This window comes from Acipenser ruthenus, chromosome 19, assembly GCF_902713425.1.
Source record: "Acipenser ruthenus chromosome 19, fAciRut3.2 maternal haplotype, whole genome shotgun sequence".
Lineage (NCBI taxonomy): Eukaryota > Metazoa > Chordata > Actinopteri > Acipenseriformes > Acipenseridae > Acipenser > Acipenser ruthenus.
Genome location: NC_081207.1, coordinates 10,714,252 through 10,732,180, shown reverse-complemented (window position 1 = coordinate 10,732,180; position 17,929 = coordinate 10,714,252). Strand labels below are relative to the sequence as shown.

The window sequence follows — 17,929 nt, the reverse complement described above, 5'->3', positions numbered from 1 at the left end:
CAAAACATAATCTTTGCAATCTTGAAAGTAGCTATGTAGAAGGCAGACTTGTAAAAACAAAGTACTATAGACTTCTTAAAGCTGCAGGTAGGAAATTAGGGATCACTTGGAAACTCCTCATTAATAAAGCAAGGAAGACCAGAAGAGATGCACTCTCCGCTGATGTTTTGTCAACAATAGAAGAGTTTTATGCATCACATGCCAACATGCTACCAGATAAGAAATCTGTGCGAAAGGACATAAAAGCAAAAGGGATTTTGCAAAGAACACTTAAGGAACTTTTCAAGAAGCTCAAGTCTCATTACAATATTCAGATAGGCTTTTCGAAATTCTGTTCTCTGCGTCCAACAAACCTGAAGCCTTCAAAAGACCAAAAGATATGTGCCTGCTTATGTGAATACTGTACAAATGTTCAGCTTAAGCTTGAAGCAGTCAACAAATTTGCCTAATCTAAAGGATATCTAGGTGCAAAAATTGCAGATGTATATAAGGCAGTTGAAGTCACAGTGTGCCCAAAATATGAGAAGAGGTTTTACAGCCGGGAATGTGTGGAAAGAAGCTGCAGTAAGTGTGGAATGGTAGGGCTAAAACAACATGTTAAGGATATTTTTAAGTTTGAAAATGACCGGGTCAAATGGCTCAAGTGGGAAACTGAGAAAACACAGAAAATGAAAGATGGAAAAGAAATTCAGTTACAGAAAAGGATCAAGGCAGAAAAGACTGGAAATATCAAGGAGCTTCTTGAAGAACTAGAAAAAGAAGTGAAACCTCTGGCTCTGCACCTTCATTGTGCTTCATGGCAAAGTGATCAATACAGAATTTTGAAGAACAAGTTACCTTCAAACTGGGTATTAATGGTTCTGGATTTTGCTGAGAACTATGCATGCTTGGCCCAGGGTGAAATTCAGAGTGCACACTGGCACCACGAGTCTGCTACAGTGCATTCTATAGTAACACACTACAGCTGTGCTGTTTGTTTGGATCTTGTTACAGAAAGTCTGGTGGTCCTTGGTCAAGTCACATGGTCCTTTTGGAGACATTGCACATGCAGTTGAAGATTATGGATTTCCAGTGCAAAGGTGTTTTTTTGGTTCTCGACACAGTGACCCAATTCACAGGTGATCTCCAAAATGACTGAAAGCTAGGATACATTCAGAAATGGTGAGTTTTAAATAAACGGGGGGTCAGATGTTTTGAGGGTAACTGAAAGATCTGCACACTGAACCACCCTGATACTGGCTGAATCTAGGGTGTTTGTAAGGAGGGAAACCAAATATCTGCACCTGCTAAAATCTGTTGGCGCAGGGAAAGCAAGACTGGCTTGGGGTTGAAGATCAGGGAGTTTTCAGGAGGAGGCAACAACATTGTTTAAAGAAAAAACAGAACTTACTGAGGGAGGAAGTAAAGGGTGGTTATTAAGAAACTGGGCAGCTGGGGGAAACTGGGGAGCTCCAACTGCTGAGGGAGTGTAAGAGGGTGCAGTTATGGGGGCCTGCTGGACACTGTGGGGAAAGAGGGAAAAAAATAAATAAAAAAAGAGCTGGGCCCAGCAGAGATGGAAATTAGAAGCCTGCTGTGTGGGTTTGCTGGGAACTGGGCATAGAAAGAAGAAAAGGAGGGACCTGTTGCCAGCCTGTGAAGGAGGAAGGGCAAGCTGGGATAGAGGAAAGATTGGACAGAATGGCAGGGGCCTGCTGGACACCAGCAAGAGGCAAGGAAGGGGCTGTGGGGGTCTGCTGGACACCCAAAGTTGGAAAGGCAGAAGACATGTATGCAGGGGCTTGATGAACACCTGCATTTGACAGAGAAGGAACTGCTGTGGGGGCCTGCTGGACGCTCACAGCGGCCAGAGTGGCTGCAGGGACCTGCTGGACACCTGAATTAAACAAGAAAGGGGCCGCTGTGGGGGCCTGCTGGACGTCTGGACTGAGGAGAATAACCTGGGAGATTATAGTTGAAGGCAAGGCAGGGGTCTGTAGAACACCCGCAGGAGATGCTGAAAACCCAGGACGGATCGCGGGAGCAGCTGCTTTGGACTCAAAAAAAAAAAAAAAGTCTCAGTACTCAGTTGCCCAGGAGCTGCTGTGTGAGCCTTTGATAGACGGCTGCTGCAGTGGCTCCACCCACTGGGTCTTCAGGAAGTGGAGGCGGGGCTTTGAGAGGCTGATTCAGAGGGAGCGGCGGAGGCGACTGGAAAGCGACGATCCGATGTCTCGTCATAACGACGAGGGCAAACCTGAAGAGTAGATAAATACAAAAGTTAAATAGTTGTTCCTTACGTGCTGTCGATTTGAATGGAATATTTTTATTGCAGAGAAAGTGTTGAAGCTTTGGGATTGTCCAGTTTTTGATGTCTGAAGGTGGAGCCGCTCTAGTATACTGGCAGAAGCTACGGTGAACAGGAGATTGACCAGAATGTTTTGCTGATCTGCAGGGGTGAGCAGGTGAAGGATCCGATGAAAGAGATGGAGAAGCATCTGGGCTGAAAAGGCTGGTGTTGAAAAAAAACTGAAGATCGCAGTTGCCTTTGAGTGAATACTCCCGACACGGGAGGAGCTGGTTGAACCGAAGGAAGGGATTTCTGCTCCGGGGAATGAGCAAACAGTTTGTCGTCTGACGAAATGCAGTAATCCAAAATGTTGTCCATGACTATGATTACGAATGAATCAAAACACATACAAGGGGTAAGTGGAGAGGGTATTTATAATGCAAGCAGGAGGGAATTGCCGACGAGTAAATTGAACGATTCAATTGGTGACATGGAGATTGGTGCATGCCCCTCCTCCAGAACTGTAATTATAAAATTTCATTTAAAAAAAAAAAAGATTTTCAAAATGGATTACTTAAATATGTACAGTTAACAATAAGCCAATGCCAGTTGGTGGGTTTTCAAATTGTTGTTCTTCAACTTCAAAAGAAAACAATCCTACACTCAGGTGTGCTTTCAGTCCTTTTACTTCCAGGTTTGCCTTGACTGTACTTCCACCAATGACCACTAGGAGAACTCCCAGGTAAGTGTCTCTTCCCTAGTGTTAATGGTTAGTCTTCCTGGTGATTGTTGCACACCGATGTCTGTCTTTCCAGGATCCACAGGTAGGTAAGGGTGCCCCCTTCAGGGAAGTTCCGGTGCAATGCAACTGAAGTATTCAGTGGGTCTGCTCAAAGAAGAAAAACAATATGGCCAGCAAATGCCAATGGCACACTGAAACACCACGTTTGGTTTTGGACCACCACAAAATGAAAATAAGTCTTTAAAAACTTGGGTTGTCATGCGCTTTTAAAAGTCCATAAAAGAGAGTTATACAAACAGTCCAGTGTGTTCCACTCCTCCAGTTTTAATGCTGCAAGATTATACATAACAATGTATCCTGGTTAACAGGATTATACAGTGCACAGTCCTTGTTAAAAACCAGGTTAAAATCCAGTCTACTCGCTGTACTGAACTTAAAACAAGACAGTCTCTGGCTTTTAAAACCACGCCACCCCTGAGACCAGAGTTACTTTTAAAAAACGGCGCTTGTGCTGAACCAAACACTCTACGTTCAGCCTTCCTAGTGCGTTTTGTTTTAAAAATTAAAACAATGCACTTGCACACTCCACACTCGTGTATTTAAACAGTCCTTGGTTGCTGCCTTCACAACTCCCTGTGCAAACAACTAATGTACACATTTCCCCTCTAAAATCCCAAACACACTCCTGTTTAGCATTATTAGAAAGTTTCCACTACCTTACTGCGTCGTAGTCGTGTTTTTTGTTTGTTTGTTTCGCTGGGTTTTCCAAAGTAATCCTGTTTGTTTCGGACCAGGATCCTGTAGACGACCCCACGCTCACGGTTGCGTTGCTTGGAAACTCTGGTACATTTCTAATGCACAGACTTAACTGTTGTTGTTGCTGTTGGTAACACACCGCTTCATTACCAAACGGTTCACAGTGCACATACTCAATCCACTGCTCTCTGTTAATACACAGTACTCTCCTTTCTCTTGTTCCGACTGGGCATAGCCATCACGGACCTCTTCAATGCACAGAAGCTGCCTCTTAAATACCTGTCCAATTTTGGTTCAAGCAGTCTAAATTGATCCGCCATTTCTTAAAGCTGTATCCTCTATTTACATGTACTGTGCTTTGTGTATTTTCCGTTTAAACCAACTATTCAATTAAGTGAGAAGTGTTGCTTCTACATCAATCATCCAATGATGTTCTTAATAGAACCACTATTTTAGGATGTTCAGAAGCAATATATTTCACTATGTATATATAGGGCTGATTTCACAGACCAAGATTAGCAATAGTCCTAGATTAGTTAACCTAAACATTAGGTAGTCCAACAGTAGTGCTACTCTGTAGTTAAGTAATGTAGCATGCAAAATATAAAATGACCATTCATCATTAATAATTGTAATATTGTTTATGGTAATGATTAATGTAATGTGTAAATGACACCACAAACACTCACACAATTTACTGAGATGTATCCTTCACAACAGTGTATTCAGTTCTTACACAAATTAAATCACTAAATTATGATGCTATAACCTTAAAGTCAAACCTTTCAAATCAATTCATTGTTACTGGGCAATACAATCTGCAAGTGTGATATATTGTGATAAATCTAAACAATATATTTATATCAAGTAATAAATTATACAGCAAGGTACACATGTGTCTGTTTGAGGTTTGCCAATCCACACAACAAACAAGAGTCAAGAAGTGAAATCAAACTCACAGATGGGTCTACGACAATGACTTTTTCTGTAACACTGGAGGAGATGAAAAGGATCACAACAGGTAGACAATGATATGTTATGAAGTTGAATTTTGAGGATATACAAATATATAGAGCATTTAACTGTGATTTAAAGAAGAACAAAAAAAAAACCCTGTTTAAATTTTACATTATTATTATTATTATTATTATTATTTATTTCTTAACAGATGCCCTTATCCAGGGTGACTTACAGTCGTAAACAAAAATACATTTCAAGAATCACAGTACAAGTAATAATACAATTAAGAGCAAGATCAATACAATGACTTTGTTTCTAGCAAATGTTAACCTATAGGTGGGGTTCAGGGGGCGGAGCTAGGCACCAACAACCAACATCTGCTGTCATCATTTAAATCTACCTTATTTAAACATTAGTCACCTCTACCTCACTGTCTTGTGTTTTTTCGTTTTTGGCTTAAACCTAAGCGATTTCAAGACCCATCTACTTTTGCGTACCTCAATAATGGATTACTTACAGCAGTTGTCATCGGATTCAGAGGATTCCCAGGATTTTCTGTCATTAACAGATCATTCTCCTTCAGCTTCAATCCAGGGTCCATCCAGTCTCCGTTTTTTCTCCCCTTCTGGTATTTCAGTTACATCTGATCAGGCTCCTGATCAGGCTCTCGACCAGGTTCCAGTTCAAATGTTGCCTACCGTTCCTGCCACCCAAACATCGAATCTGCGGCGATCCAAGAGTCTTCGGCCTCAGGACGCCCCTCCGGATCGATTGTTTTGGAAGGACTGGCCCATGAATAAATTGATAAAAACCCTCCTTAAAAATGGTAATGCGATTCCGGCAGGGAGTGATAGAGAGTCTCTTTTCATTCTCTATTGCAATTCAGTCTCAGCAGAACCAGTCTTTCCTCCAAAAAAACATAATCAGCTGCACCCAGCCATTCAGCTTCCTAAAACAGACAGCAGGCAGTCTATTCCGGATCTAACCACCCCCACAACTAGCACCGCTAACCAGCAGCCAGCCATTGAAATCCAACATTCGCAAATATTCAACGAGATAAAATCATTTATGCAGCCTTTTTCCGATACTCTATCTTCGGTCAGTTCTCAACTGTCGGATCTAGAAAAAAGGGTGTCTATTATGGAACAGGGAAAACAAGCTACAGCGCAGTCATTAATTTCAGCATCAAATACTGCAGCGCCCTAATTTCAGCCAGCGAAGCAGATCCTCCAATATACAACCTTGCTACCGCATCTACATACGGATCCTCCTCTCCAACGGCAGCTAGACGTCACACTATATCTCCACAAATCAGACGTATCATTCTTGAAGGTAAGGACATTAATCTTGTTTCACTATTAATGACGACTTCGGAATTCTTGGACCATAGAGTAGTCGATTGTGGAGAATTGGCGGTAACTCTAAAATCCAGAGATCCCAGACTGCTTAAAAATCTTACATTAGGGGAGTTTGTCCTTGCTTTCTCCATATTCAGAGATGTGTTATGCTCGGTATATCCTAACCGCAGAGCTGAATTGGAATCTTACGAATATTACATCGTGGAGCTGTCTGTCAGATACGGGGGGACTATGTTTTATGAGTATCATAAAGCATTCTCTGCAAAAGCAGCAGCGATATTGGCAGCAGATAATCACATCATCAATTGGGCAAAACCTGATCCAGATCTATTTAATAGAATTTTTGGTGGTCTAAGGGCTAATGCATGTGGGGTCTGTGCTTCAACAGCTCATTCAACAGCCCTCTGCCCTAAAGCTGCAATTGCATCAACTTCTAAAGCACCCGGTTTCGCCGCTAATTCATACAGATCTTCAGTACCTAATCCTATACATTCTTCAGCTCCCCTCGATCAATCTATAAGGAAAGACAAATACGGGCGCAGTATTAGATTTTCAGGAGGAAGACAAATCTGCAACAATTTCAATACTGGCTTCTGTTCGAATAGGCAATGCAATTTTATCCACATGTGCAGCAATTGCGGTGACACTCACGCTAATACAATCTGCCCTTTAAAACGTAAGTGACTTTCCCCGATGCTCGCCATCTTTACTCCGATAAACATCCTGGCGTTATCAAGTAAATTACAGAATCATCCCGACAGTAATTTAATTAATTACCTGATCGACGGATTAAAAAATGGTTTTTCAACCGGTCTTACTCAAATTCCTTCTTCCTTGTTCCAAAGCAAAAATCTTTATTCAGCGACTCAAGATCCACAATCAGTGCAGTCTCTCATCGAAAAATAAATTAAAAAAGGATTTATAGTTGGTCCATTTTAAGCTCCTCCTTTTCCAGTATATAGAATTAATCCTATCGGCATTGCCACGAGGAAAGTGTCAGGAAAAAAGCGTCTCATTATTGATTTATCAGCACCACGGGGGTCAAGCACCAGCAGCATTAATTCATTAATTCCCCAAGATCAATTTTCCCTGCATTACATCACTATTGCAGACGCAATACATTCAATTAAATTAGCAGGTCGTGGTTCCTAGTTAGCAAAAGCAGATATATCAGACACATTTAAAGTAATGCCAATCCATCCTTCTCTCCGTCACCTGTTTGGTATATGCTGGGAAGGGAAGTTTTATTTTGCCACTCAATTGACTTTCGGCTGCCACAGCAGCCCGAAGATATTTGATACCCTGTCGGAAGCATTATGCTGGATTCTCCTTAATGTCTATCATGTCCCGTTCTTGCTCCACTTGCTGGACGATTTTTTAGTAATTTCTCCTCCTTCAGATGCACCAGCAGAAGCGATTTCCAATCTTAAAAGCTTATTTTCTGAAGTTGGCATTCCGCTTTCAGAAGAAAAATCAATTGGTCCCCTTCATTCTTTGGAATTCCTTGGAATCATTCTAGATACAGAAAAGTTTGAAGCCCGCCTGCCTGAGTCTAAACTTAACCATATTCATTTGCTCATTCAGGATTTTCAGATCAGTAAAACAATTAAAAAACGGGCACTGCTTTAATTGCTGGGTTACTTTAATTTTGCAATACATATCATTCCACAGGGGAGGACGTTTATATCTCGGCTGCTAGCGCTGGCATCAACAGCAAAAAATCTGGACTCCTATTTAAATATCTCTTCAGAAGCTAGGAAAGACATTAAAATGTGGTCTGCGCTTATTCAGCACTGGAACGGTCTCTCTATGTTTTATGATGATTTCATTTCAGCTCCTCACGATATGGCTTTATTTACTGATGCCTCATCTCTGGGATTCGGAGGTCTATTTAATAATCAATGGTTTTGCAGTACATGGCCTGAGGAAATCGAGAACATATCTCCTCATCTAAAATCCACAGCTCTACTAGAGATATACCCAATAGTAGCAGCTGCCCAGCTATGGGGTCATCTCTGGTCTAAGAAATCAATACTATTTTACTGTGATAATTCAACTACAGTGCATATTATAAATAAAGGACGTTCCTCCTCTGCTCTTATAATGCAATTGCTGCGGTGGCTAGTATGGATTTCAGTCTCTAATAACTTCCTAATACAAGCTCGCCACCTACCCTGATGCTCTTTCCCGTTTACAGATTTCCAAATTCCACAGTTTGCTGCTCTCAGCTCTGCAATATCCAGCAGCAACGCCACAGTTCAATCAGCTGATTTTCAACTAAATCCAACTATTAATAAACTTCTTAATTCAGCTCAAGATTACATGGCATCAGCACTTGCCCCATCTACCAGATCCTTGTACTCTACAGGTTGGGCATGTTATGTAACTTTCTGTTTACAAAGCAGGATTAATCCTACTCCATTCAACCAGGACTGGATCATGGCGTTCATAGTGCATGCAAAGGACTCTCTACATCTGGCACCAGCTACAATCAGACTATATTTGTCAGGAATTAAGCAGCAATTTCACTTGATGTCCATCAATTCCCCAACTCTATTATCAATTCCAGCGGTTCGTCTCCTTTTACGAGGAATTTCCAAGTGCTCTCCGGCTCCTTCTTCTGCTCGCCTGCCTATTTCTATAGACATTCTCAGTAAATTGATTTCAATTCTCCGCCACGGCTGTTTTTCTCCATTTGATGATTTAACTATGGAAGTCATATGTCTATCTGCATTTTTTGGATTTTTGAGATGTTCTGAATATACAGTTCCTTCTATTGCCAGCTTTCCTACCCTAGGTATCCGCTGCAGTGACCTCAAGCTCATCCCAGATTCTCATTTCATCTTATTTCTTCGCATTTCAAAAACAGATCAACTGCGGCAAGGACAATGTATTCAGCTTTCTAAGATCAACTCTCCTCTGTGTCCCTTCACTTCCATGTTGAAGTACATTGCAGAACGCAAAGCCATTTCATCCTCCGACCCTTTGTTTATCAATTCAAGCCGGTCCATTGTATCAAGACATTGGTTTTCAACACACCTTTCCACCGTGGTATCCAGAGCAGGTCTTCCTTCGCAATTCTACACTCCTCATTCATTTAGAATAGGGGCAGCTACTTCAGCCGCAAAAGCCAACATTAACCAGCGTTTAATTAAAAATATGGGGCGCTGGACTTCATCAGCAGTTGAAAGTTATATTCGTTCTTCATCATCTGAAATATCCTCCGCACATCAGTCCATTGCTAATATGTCCGGAGTGGGGATGACCTTTCTGCCTGAGCCACCAAAGATTTCCCCCTAAGAAATAAAATTAAAGAAAGGGTTTTTTTTCTTTCCACTGTGCAGAGGGTCTTCACATAGTCATTAGGGTACAGTCTACTAACCCCTTTGTCACGTTAAGTGTTTGTTTTCTTTCGTCTAAATGTTTTCTCTTTTCTTCTTTCTTATGCATTGGCGGTTCTCTCTTTTTTCTTCTTCACGTTGCGTCAGCGGGGAGCCGGGGGTAAATCTTTTGGGGGGTTAGTGATTCCACTTTCTCCAACCCTTTGTTAAGCTCCACTTCATTTACCTCATAGAGGAGGGTTCTCCATGAGTCAGAGGGGACCCCCGGCCAAACCCTTCCATCTGCATGTATGTTTCTTTTGGGATTCTTCTTTCAGGTCTGATGCCTCTATGTGAGTGTCCCCAAGCGGTGGCATCCCTCGTGTTTGTCGGGTCTCCTCAAAGACAGTGGCCCCTCTCCTGTTTGTCGGGTCTCCTCAGCAATGGAACCCCCCTTCTATTATGTTGGGCTTCAAAGAGGTGGAACACCACGCATTATATGTTTTAACAAATACTAACTTTATGTTTTCTTTCCGGTTCGCGAGCCTCTTCGTATGTCGGGTAACCTCAGAGACGGTGCCCCTCTTGGTATGTCGGGTCACCTCAAAGACGGTGGCCCCCCTCCTGTTTGTCGGGTCTCCTCAGCGACGGAACCCCCCTACTGTATATGTTGGGTCAGGAAGAGCCGGAACCTCTTTTGTGTTATCAATACTAATTCATGTTTTCTTTCCGGTTCGCGAGCCTCTTCGTATGTCGGGTAACCTCAGAGACGGTGCCCCTCTCGTATGTCGGGTCACCTCAAAGACGGTGGCCCCCCTCCTGTTTATCGTGTCTATCGATCAAGTAAATGTTGGGCCTGGAAGAGGCGGAGCCCCTCTCTCCATGTGTATATGTTTACTAACTCTGTCAATAAACACTATCAGGTGGCATAGCTCCGCCCCGTGAAGTACAAGTATAACAAAATACCATTCAATAACGGAGCAGATAAGTGTCAGTGATAGTTACATCAGGATATAATTAAATACAAAATACTACAGATTAAATAATACTTGTGACAGATTACAGTACTCTAAAGTACAGGATTAAATGCAGTAAAATAGGGGGCAGATAAGAGCAAGTAAAACGCATTTAAGGAAGAGTGATAAGTGTCCAGAGGGAAAAAAAGAGGAGTTCTACTATATAACTGGATAGTATCATGTAAGTAAATAGCTATCAAAATGTTTAAGTGTATTAGTAATTTGAATTTGAGTGATTGGTAGAAACTATCAGGGTTGGTTAAAAGTGGTTTGCAGTGCGCAGGTGTAGAGGTGATGTGATTACGAAACAAAAGACAGACAACAAAGTTCACGATCCAATGCTGTTTATTTTTATAATCCCGGTACTTTATACCTTCCAGCAGATCCAGATGTTCCAAAGAATTTGTCAGGAGTTCCAGCTGCATGGCCATACCACGACAACTGATAAATTGAGAAGGAAATGGAACACCCTCATGGTGACATACAGAAGGGCAAAGGACAGGAGCAGGCAGTCTGGACAGGCACACATTGGTTGGCCAGGTCCATCCACATCAGGGTTGGCAGGTTCTGTGTCACCAGCCATTGCGATATTTGTTTATTTTAATTTCCCCCAAATTTCTCAATGAAGGTATATGCCAAATGTGTAAAATAAAATCTGAAACTTCACAATCTGTTTGTATGGTTTTTATTTACAGTGGTTACGTACAGTGTGTTACTGTTTCCCTGTTATCACTTTTATAAATGACATTCAGATTGGGTTTCGTATGTGTCTATTTGCGCCTTTACATGTTATGCAGGTTACAGTGCTACTGCAAATGCATTTCTTTTTCCAGTGCATGTTGGCACGTCTAGCTGCAGGTCCATGGGCTCCAGAGGAATGTCGGTGAGGTCCAAGTTCTCATTGTTTCCACTGCAGATATTATGAAGAATGCAGCAGGTCTTGACTGCATTACTCAGGTGGTGGCGGGAGACCATCTGCAGCTTATACAGACGGCGAAAACAGCCTTTTAGAAGACCGAATGCTCTTTCAATGGCCATTCTGGCTGAGGATAACTTTGTGTTATAATGCCTTTGCCGGTGTGTTAAATGTCCATTATCACGGAAGGGTGTCATCAGGTACTGGGAAAGGGGGTGTGCTGCATCGCTAATGATGTGTAAGTTGTGTGATAGAAGTGACTGTGAGTGACTGTGGCTCATTCTGTATACCCGGGCATCATGCCAGCTCCCAGGATGTCCAATATTAACATGGATAAATTGGTATTTGTGGTTACAAAAAGCAGTGAGATTTATTGAATTGTTTTCTATTGTAATACAATGGTGGGTTTTCAATGTGTTGTGGTCTGTCTATGGGAATGTGACATTCATCTACCACACAAAGGATGTCAGGCAAACCAGTTCTGAGAAAAACCTAATCCACATTACTGAATGGCAGAGAAAACCTAACCCACATTCCTGAATAGCAGCACCTGTTGGGCAGTGAATCTTGTGTGAGAGGTGGTGCAAAACTCATGCAGATGTGAGCATATTACAGATGTGTTTGTATTGAACCTTTCCGCAATGACTCCAGGTTGGATAGAGTCCATGAACTGGCTATGACAACATTCTGGAAAGGCCATTTTGTTCCACGTGGGTTGCTGTACAATGACTGCAATTCCATGAGTTCCTGTAAACACACCATTATGCTGTAATGTGGACAGACATTAATGAAGTGAAGACTATTAGTACTACACCTCAAATGCAATATACAGATGAATAATACACTCCTGTCCTTGGGCTGGGTTTAGTCGGAAGTGACTTTGAAAATCATGTGCACTGTACAGTGGCACCACTTCTGTCACATAATTTGTTATTTTTTGGCACATTTCTGTTATACACAATAACACAATACATAATGTCAGTCACATCATCGCACACGAGGACTACCTATTCTGGTGCTGAGCAACAGGTTTGTTAGTTGAACTTGAAGATCCTGCCTGGGTACCTAGCAGGTGTGTCCTTTTTATATGTATATTGTGTTGATTATTAAATATACAAACACGCTTCGTTATTATTATTATTATTATTATTATTATTATTATTATTATTATTCCGCTGAGTGCTGTGAAGGTGTGTGTGGTCTAATCACACAGATGGCTGTAAATACCATATAGACTTTTTAATATCTCTGACACTCCCAGAACTTTTACTACCAGTGGTTAAATGCTTTTCGAAATATGACATTTGTTTTATTTTGACATTCACAATATTATCATACTCTCTTCTTTCTCCGTGAAGCTGTTGTTGAAAGCACATTTAAATGTGCTTTATTTTGCTCTTATCTTTTACTGCATTTAATCCTGTACTTCAGAATACTGTAATCTGCCAAGTGTTTAACCTGTAGTATTTTGTATTTAATCATATCCTGATGTAACTATTACTATTATCTGCTGTATTATTGAATTGTGGTTTGTCACACTTGTACTTTGCTTGAACAAAAGTTATTGTATTTCTTGCTCTTATTGTATTACTTGTATTGTAACACAATATATTTGCTTACGATTGTAAGTCGCCCTGGATAAGGGCGTCTGCTAAGAAATAAATAATAATAATAATAATAATAATAATAATAATAATAATAATAATCGACGCGCACTGGTATTTCAATTGCACCGATCTACTCAGCAACTGCGTATACAATTACTACTTCCATGGTGCAGTTCTCTGCTGCTGTACCGTCTCACAGTTTGCAGTAGACGTTTCTCGACAGCTTTTGTGTGATGTCAGACTGAGAGCAGCCACGCGCAGTAAGAACAGCTTGCTTTGGGATACGAGAACGCACCCATAGTTTCAAGTTGACTTGACCTCTTTCCATTTCCTGTGACACGTTCACATATTACTTATTTTAAACTGTGTTATTTTCTACTTGCCTAGCTATCAGTTTAAAAACATTTGGTCAATATTGAAAATGCTGATTTACTGTAACCCCCTCTCCTTTGGGTGAAATAGTTTATTCTGTATTCTGGTTGCAACACGCACCGCCCAAAGTTTTTTTTAAAAAAAGGCAACTGAGGCCATTATGGCTCCGAATCAAAGTCTACTGTGTAATGAACCATGCATCTTGGAGCCAACATGACAGAAACTGACACGGTTTGATAACCACCTGACTTTGTGCGCCTTACCCCCCGCCCACCCTTCATATTTAAAGCCGATCTGTGATGTAGAAGGCCTCTTGTTGGCTGATAGTCTGCTTGAAAGTCACAAGCATTGTTCTGTCAGTCTTGAAACGGTCTATTTAATCGAAGGTAATATCAATTGCTTTGATATCGCTTGTACGACTCTAATATAATGGTCTACTGGAAAGTAGACATGCAATAACGTCTATATCTATTTTATTGATGGTTAACATGGTACATGGATTGCTGTACCGGCACATGTGGTGTTCATATGTGTACTAATTGTATTACATCCAAGCAGAAATATACACATTTGTATGTTAGGGTAGAAAAACGTAAAGGCTAACGCCGCTTGTTTTTGTAGTTTACGCGTCTACATTGTATGGTAGATGTACTGGTGGCAGGCCTAGTGTAGAGGTATGCGATGTAGCTACTCTCTGAATGAACAATACAGATCAAATGGCCGTTCTGGGAGTTCATTGTCAAGTTCATGTGGCGGACACTTCGCCGAGAATTGTAGGTGGATAGATACATTATGTAATACATACACGTTTTTTGTTTAAATTGCGTTACTAATCGGAATTTAACTTTAAAATGTATTTCTTTTTATAGCTATTTTACATGTTTAGCTTAATTCGCCTTTTAAATGTCTGTCAAGTTTTTATTGCTTGTTTGGAAACATTAAAATCAAAGTGCGGTTTCACAAACTGCCTGAAATATAAATTGTCGACATTTTACTTGCATTTATTCATTACGCTGTGTGTGAATCTTATGCTTAATGGAAAAGTACTGGTACAAATAATGAAAGTGGGTGGTTCTTCAATGTTATGCGGAAGTCTTTGTGCTTGAGTAGCACAAAACAAAAGATTATTTTTTTCCTGTAGGTAGCTAAATGGAAAAGGGGTACTTTGCACTGCGTGACATATACAGATTAGTAAAGTGCTCTTCAATGGGTTGAGTTACTCCTGCTGCAGTGATTCACTGTGACACACTTCTGGAGTTGTCTTAAAGTATCTCTTTAAACATGGTGAGCCTGTAATTGCCTGGGCTGGATGATGTGTTGCCGGCTAAATCGTGCTTAATTTGCAAAGAAGTGTATGTGCGGAAGAAGGCATAATACAGGGCAGGAAACCAATCGTTCTGATGCAGTACAGAAATAGGAGCAATGTTAATTTCCACGTCCAAATGAAGCATGCAATAACATGTACGCTTTATAGGAGGTTGCTTACTAAGAATTACCAAGTGTTGCCTAAAGAACAATTGAAACTGCTTTATCTTTTTTTTTTTTTCAGCACCATACTTATTGTCAATTTCTTTTCAGCACAATGCCCGGAAACCAAGAACGTACCTTCATTGCAGTCAAGCCAGATGGCGTCCAAAGAGGGCTAATGGGTGAAATTATCAAACGTTTTGAGCAGAAAGGATTTAAACTGGTTGCGATGAAGTTCCAGAAAGTATGTATACTGAATTTTCTGTTGAGCACTCCTAGTGGCCGAATCTCTAGTTAAGAATGCACAGTAATTTGAAGCTGTTCGTAGAGACGCACAGACTCGGCGCGGCACCGCTGGGCATTTTCACAGTGCTAAACCGCTAGTCTGCACCCAGACACACAGAAGCTGTATATGAATATAATTTTGATATTTTATTTAACATCATGCATTCTAAGATTATAAAATGGTATCTCAAAAGTCTACCAGAAACTACAATAGTAGTACAGTATTTCATGTTAGATTTCAAAATGTCACATTTTAATTTTTTGGGGAAAACTACAAAACCGATATGTAATGTAAATATGTCAACGTAACATTAATTCTAACAGGGCGTGATGTACAATTTTTAGCCATAGCTGTAGTGCCCCACATATAATCTACTAAATAAAAACACTTGTTTGTTTTTCGAAGTTGCTTTTCTGTCATCTATATGCAGGTGTATGAAATGAGCGATCTGAGCTTAACAAAGAAACATACAATAAATTGCTGACAGCAAGTAGCCTACTACTAGTGTTAGAAAATATATCATTTTACAGCCAGTTTAGTAAAATTAGTAAACTACAAGAAATAATAAAGGTAAAATGTGATCATATCAATTTGGCTACAGGAAGGGTTCTTATCAGGCCTGATGTATGAAATACTGACTTGCCTGTCCTTGTATGAAATATGGGAGTGATCAAACACTTCAGGGTGCTTGGACACCTCCTTTAGACAAGTTTCATTTATGATCTTTTTCTTGGCAAGCACATGTTGTCAGCACTTGGCTGGTTAATCCACCAACTGTACTGCATGGCAGTCAGAAAAAAAATCTGTCCAACACATACGAAAGCAATGACCGTGATAGATGGCAAAATTCCCCGCGTGCCGCTCCTGTCTGGCCCGGACTTAATGCTTAAGGACAGCTGGTCAAGTTAAAGCATTAGCATGTGAAAATGGTAACCCCTCTTTCATTTAAATAGCTTCTAAGAATACAAGTGGGAATTTGGACTGGACTCTAGAATCCATTTATCTGTAGTCAAGGATTCAAGGTTTTGGGTTTGAACTATAATTTTACAACCCTATCGTTTTACAATCTGTTTTAAAATTACAAGGATGAAAGACTTTGGACTTGCTCTATCATTTACAGTCCCGATTACTGCCCTTTTTATCCCTTCATTTGAAACGCCTCGCCCCTCTCAAAGTTCACCAGCCGCCACTGTATTAGTAGTACTAGTAATTATTCTCAATTATTACTATTCAAATACCCGGCAGTTACATTTTTGCTGGACTCGGTCTTGACTCTGACTTCAGGGACTCGGACTCGGACAGTCCTGGTCTTGGTCTTGACTCGGACTCGGGTACGGTGGACTCGACTCCAACACTGGTTTCCGCTTTTAAAACTACAAAAGATCAAGTCGTTGCTTGCTTTATGTAGCACTTTTTTCAATTTCTGCTTGTGTGTATCTGTACTTGTCACCAAAATGTAGTAAGTTACCGATTTCCCATTAAGACTCAATTTTAATATTTAATAGATTAAACCTTTTTTTGTGAAATGGTCATCATACATTTTCCCTGAAGTACATTACTTGGTATTTTAAAGTTGTTTATAATTTACTCTTGTGTGTGTTATTTTCCATGCACAGTATTCAATTACAATGTATAAAGATGCAATAAATGAAGAAGCGTTCTCATAACAGTGCACTTTTGGGTTAAACATTTAGTAAAATGCTATGCCATGTTTGTCTGCCATTTTAAACTTTTACAGCCTTACCACCTGTTAATTTTTAAACTACTTAATTTTATTTGAACAGGCTCCAGAAGAACTGTTGAAACAGCACTACATTGACCTGAAAGACCGACCATTTTACAGTGGCCTTGTAAAATACATGGGCTCCGGACCAGTTTTGGCTATGGTAACGTCAAGTGTTATGCTGTGTGTGTGTGTGGTGTGTTTTTTCTTTAATATATTATATGGATCATTTAAGTTTCCTTCCTTTTTGTAAACATTATCTTCAAGGTTTGGGAAGGTCTTAACGTGGTGAAGACTGGCAGAGTAATGCTTGGCGAGACCAATCCAGCAGACTCCAAGCCTGGCACCATCCGTGGTGACTTCTGCATCCAGGTTGGCAGGTGAGTAACTGCATTGAAACCTTTCAATCAAAACCTCCTCAAATTGGCTCATTGCAGATCTGTGATTTGGTGCTTCAAGCACACTGGCTATCAAACTGGGATAAGGGGTACAGAAATATGCTTGTTCATGTGTTTCATTTTTCCTTTGATTTAAAGATTAGTGTAGACTTTATTATTTTAAAAGTGGTCTCTTGCTGTATGACAGGCCTGTATCTTGAACTTGGGATCAATATAAAAAATTGCTCTCGATAAAGCCGTAAATGCTTCTGCATCTTTGCTGTACTGAACGTCTCTGCTGTTCCAGAAACATCATTCACGGCAGTGATGCAGTGGCCAGTGCTGAGAAGGAGATTGAGCTGTGGTTCAAGCCTGAGGAGCTGGTGGCCTACAAGAGCTGCGCTGAGAGCTGGATCTATGAGTAAACTGTCCTGGCCCTCCACTTCCTGGCTTTCATGTTATTATGGTGAATGTAGTAGACCTGGAAGGAACATGCTGTATTTTGAGTTTCCTGAAATGCATTAAAATGATCAATCCAGTTTTGTGTTGAATTCTTTCTTTCCTTTTGGGAGAACTAGGTTATAAGGGTCTATGGGCCCTGGTAATATAATCCTGAAACTGTTAATGAGGAGTCCTGCCAAAATGCTTGGACTAAACCACTGTGACTGATGCGCTAAGCTTTCACTGCTTGCATCTTTTCTGCAAAAATTACACTGGTTTGTGTTAAGGAAAAATCTAACTCTTCCCTTCCCTGTGACCT

The 17,929-nt window shown here is 40.7% G+C and overlaps 1 protein-coding gene across 2 annotated transcripts; it reads left to right on the top strand.

The window, feature by feature from the left end:
- The first annotated feature begins 13,579 nt into the window (after positions 1 to 13,579).
- On the top strand, positions 13,580 to 17,707 carry LOC117424533 (nucleoside diphosphate kinase A 2-like). Of its 2 annotated transcripts, none has more exons than XM_034040948.2 (5): positions 13,580 to 13,702; positions 14,895 to 15,027; positions 16,854 to 16,955; positions 17,060 to 17,172; positions 17,477 to 17,707. In XM_034040948.2, the coding sequence occupies exons 2-5, from the start codon at positions 14,899 to 14,901 to the stop codon at positions 17,592 to 17,594; spliced, it is 462 nt and encodes a 153-aa protein (XP_033896839.1). In that variant the 5' UTR covers positions 13,580 to 13,702; positions 14,895 to 14,898; the 3' UTR covers positions 17,595 to 17,707. The 2 variants fall into 2 exon arrangements, with proteins under 2 accessions (XP_033896839.1, XP_033896840.1); XM_034040949.2 differs by having other exon boundaries at positions 13,620 to 13,702; positions 14,866 to 15,027.
- Positions 17,708 to 17,929: the final 222 nt, after the last annotated feature.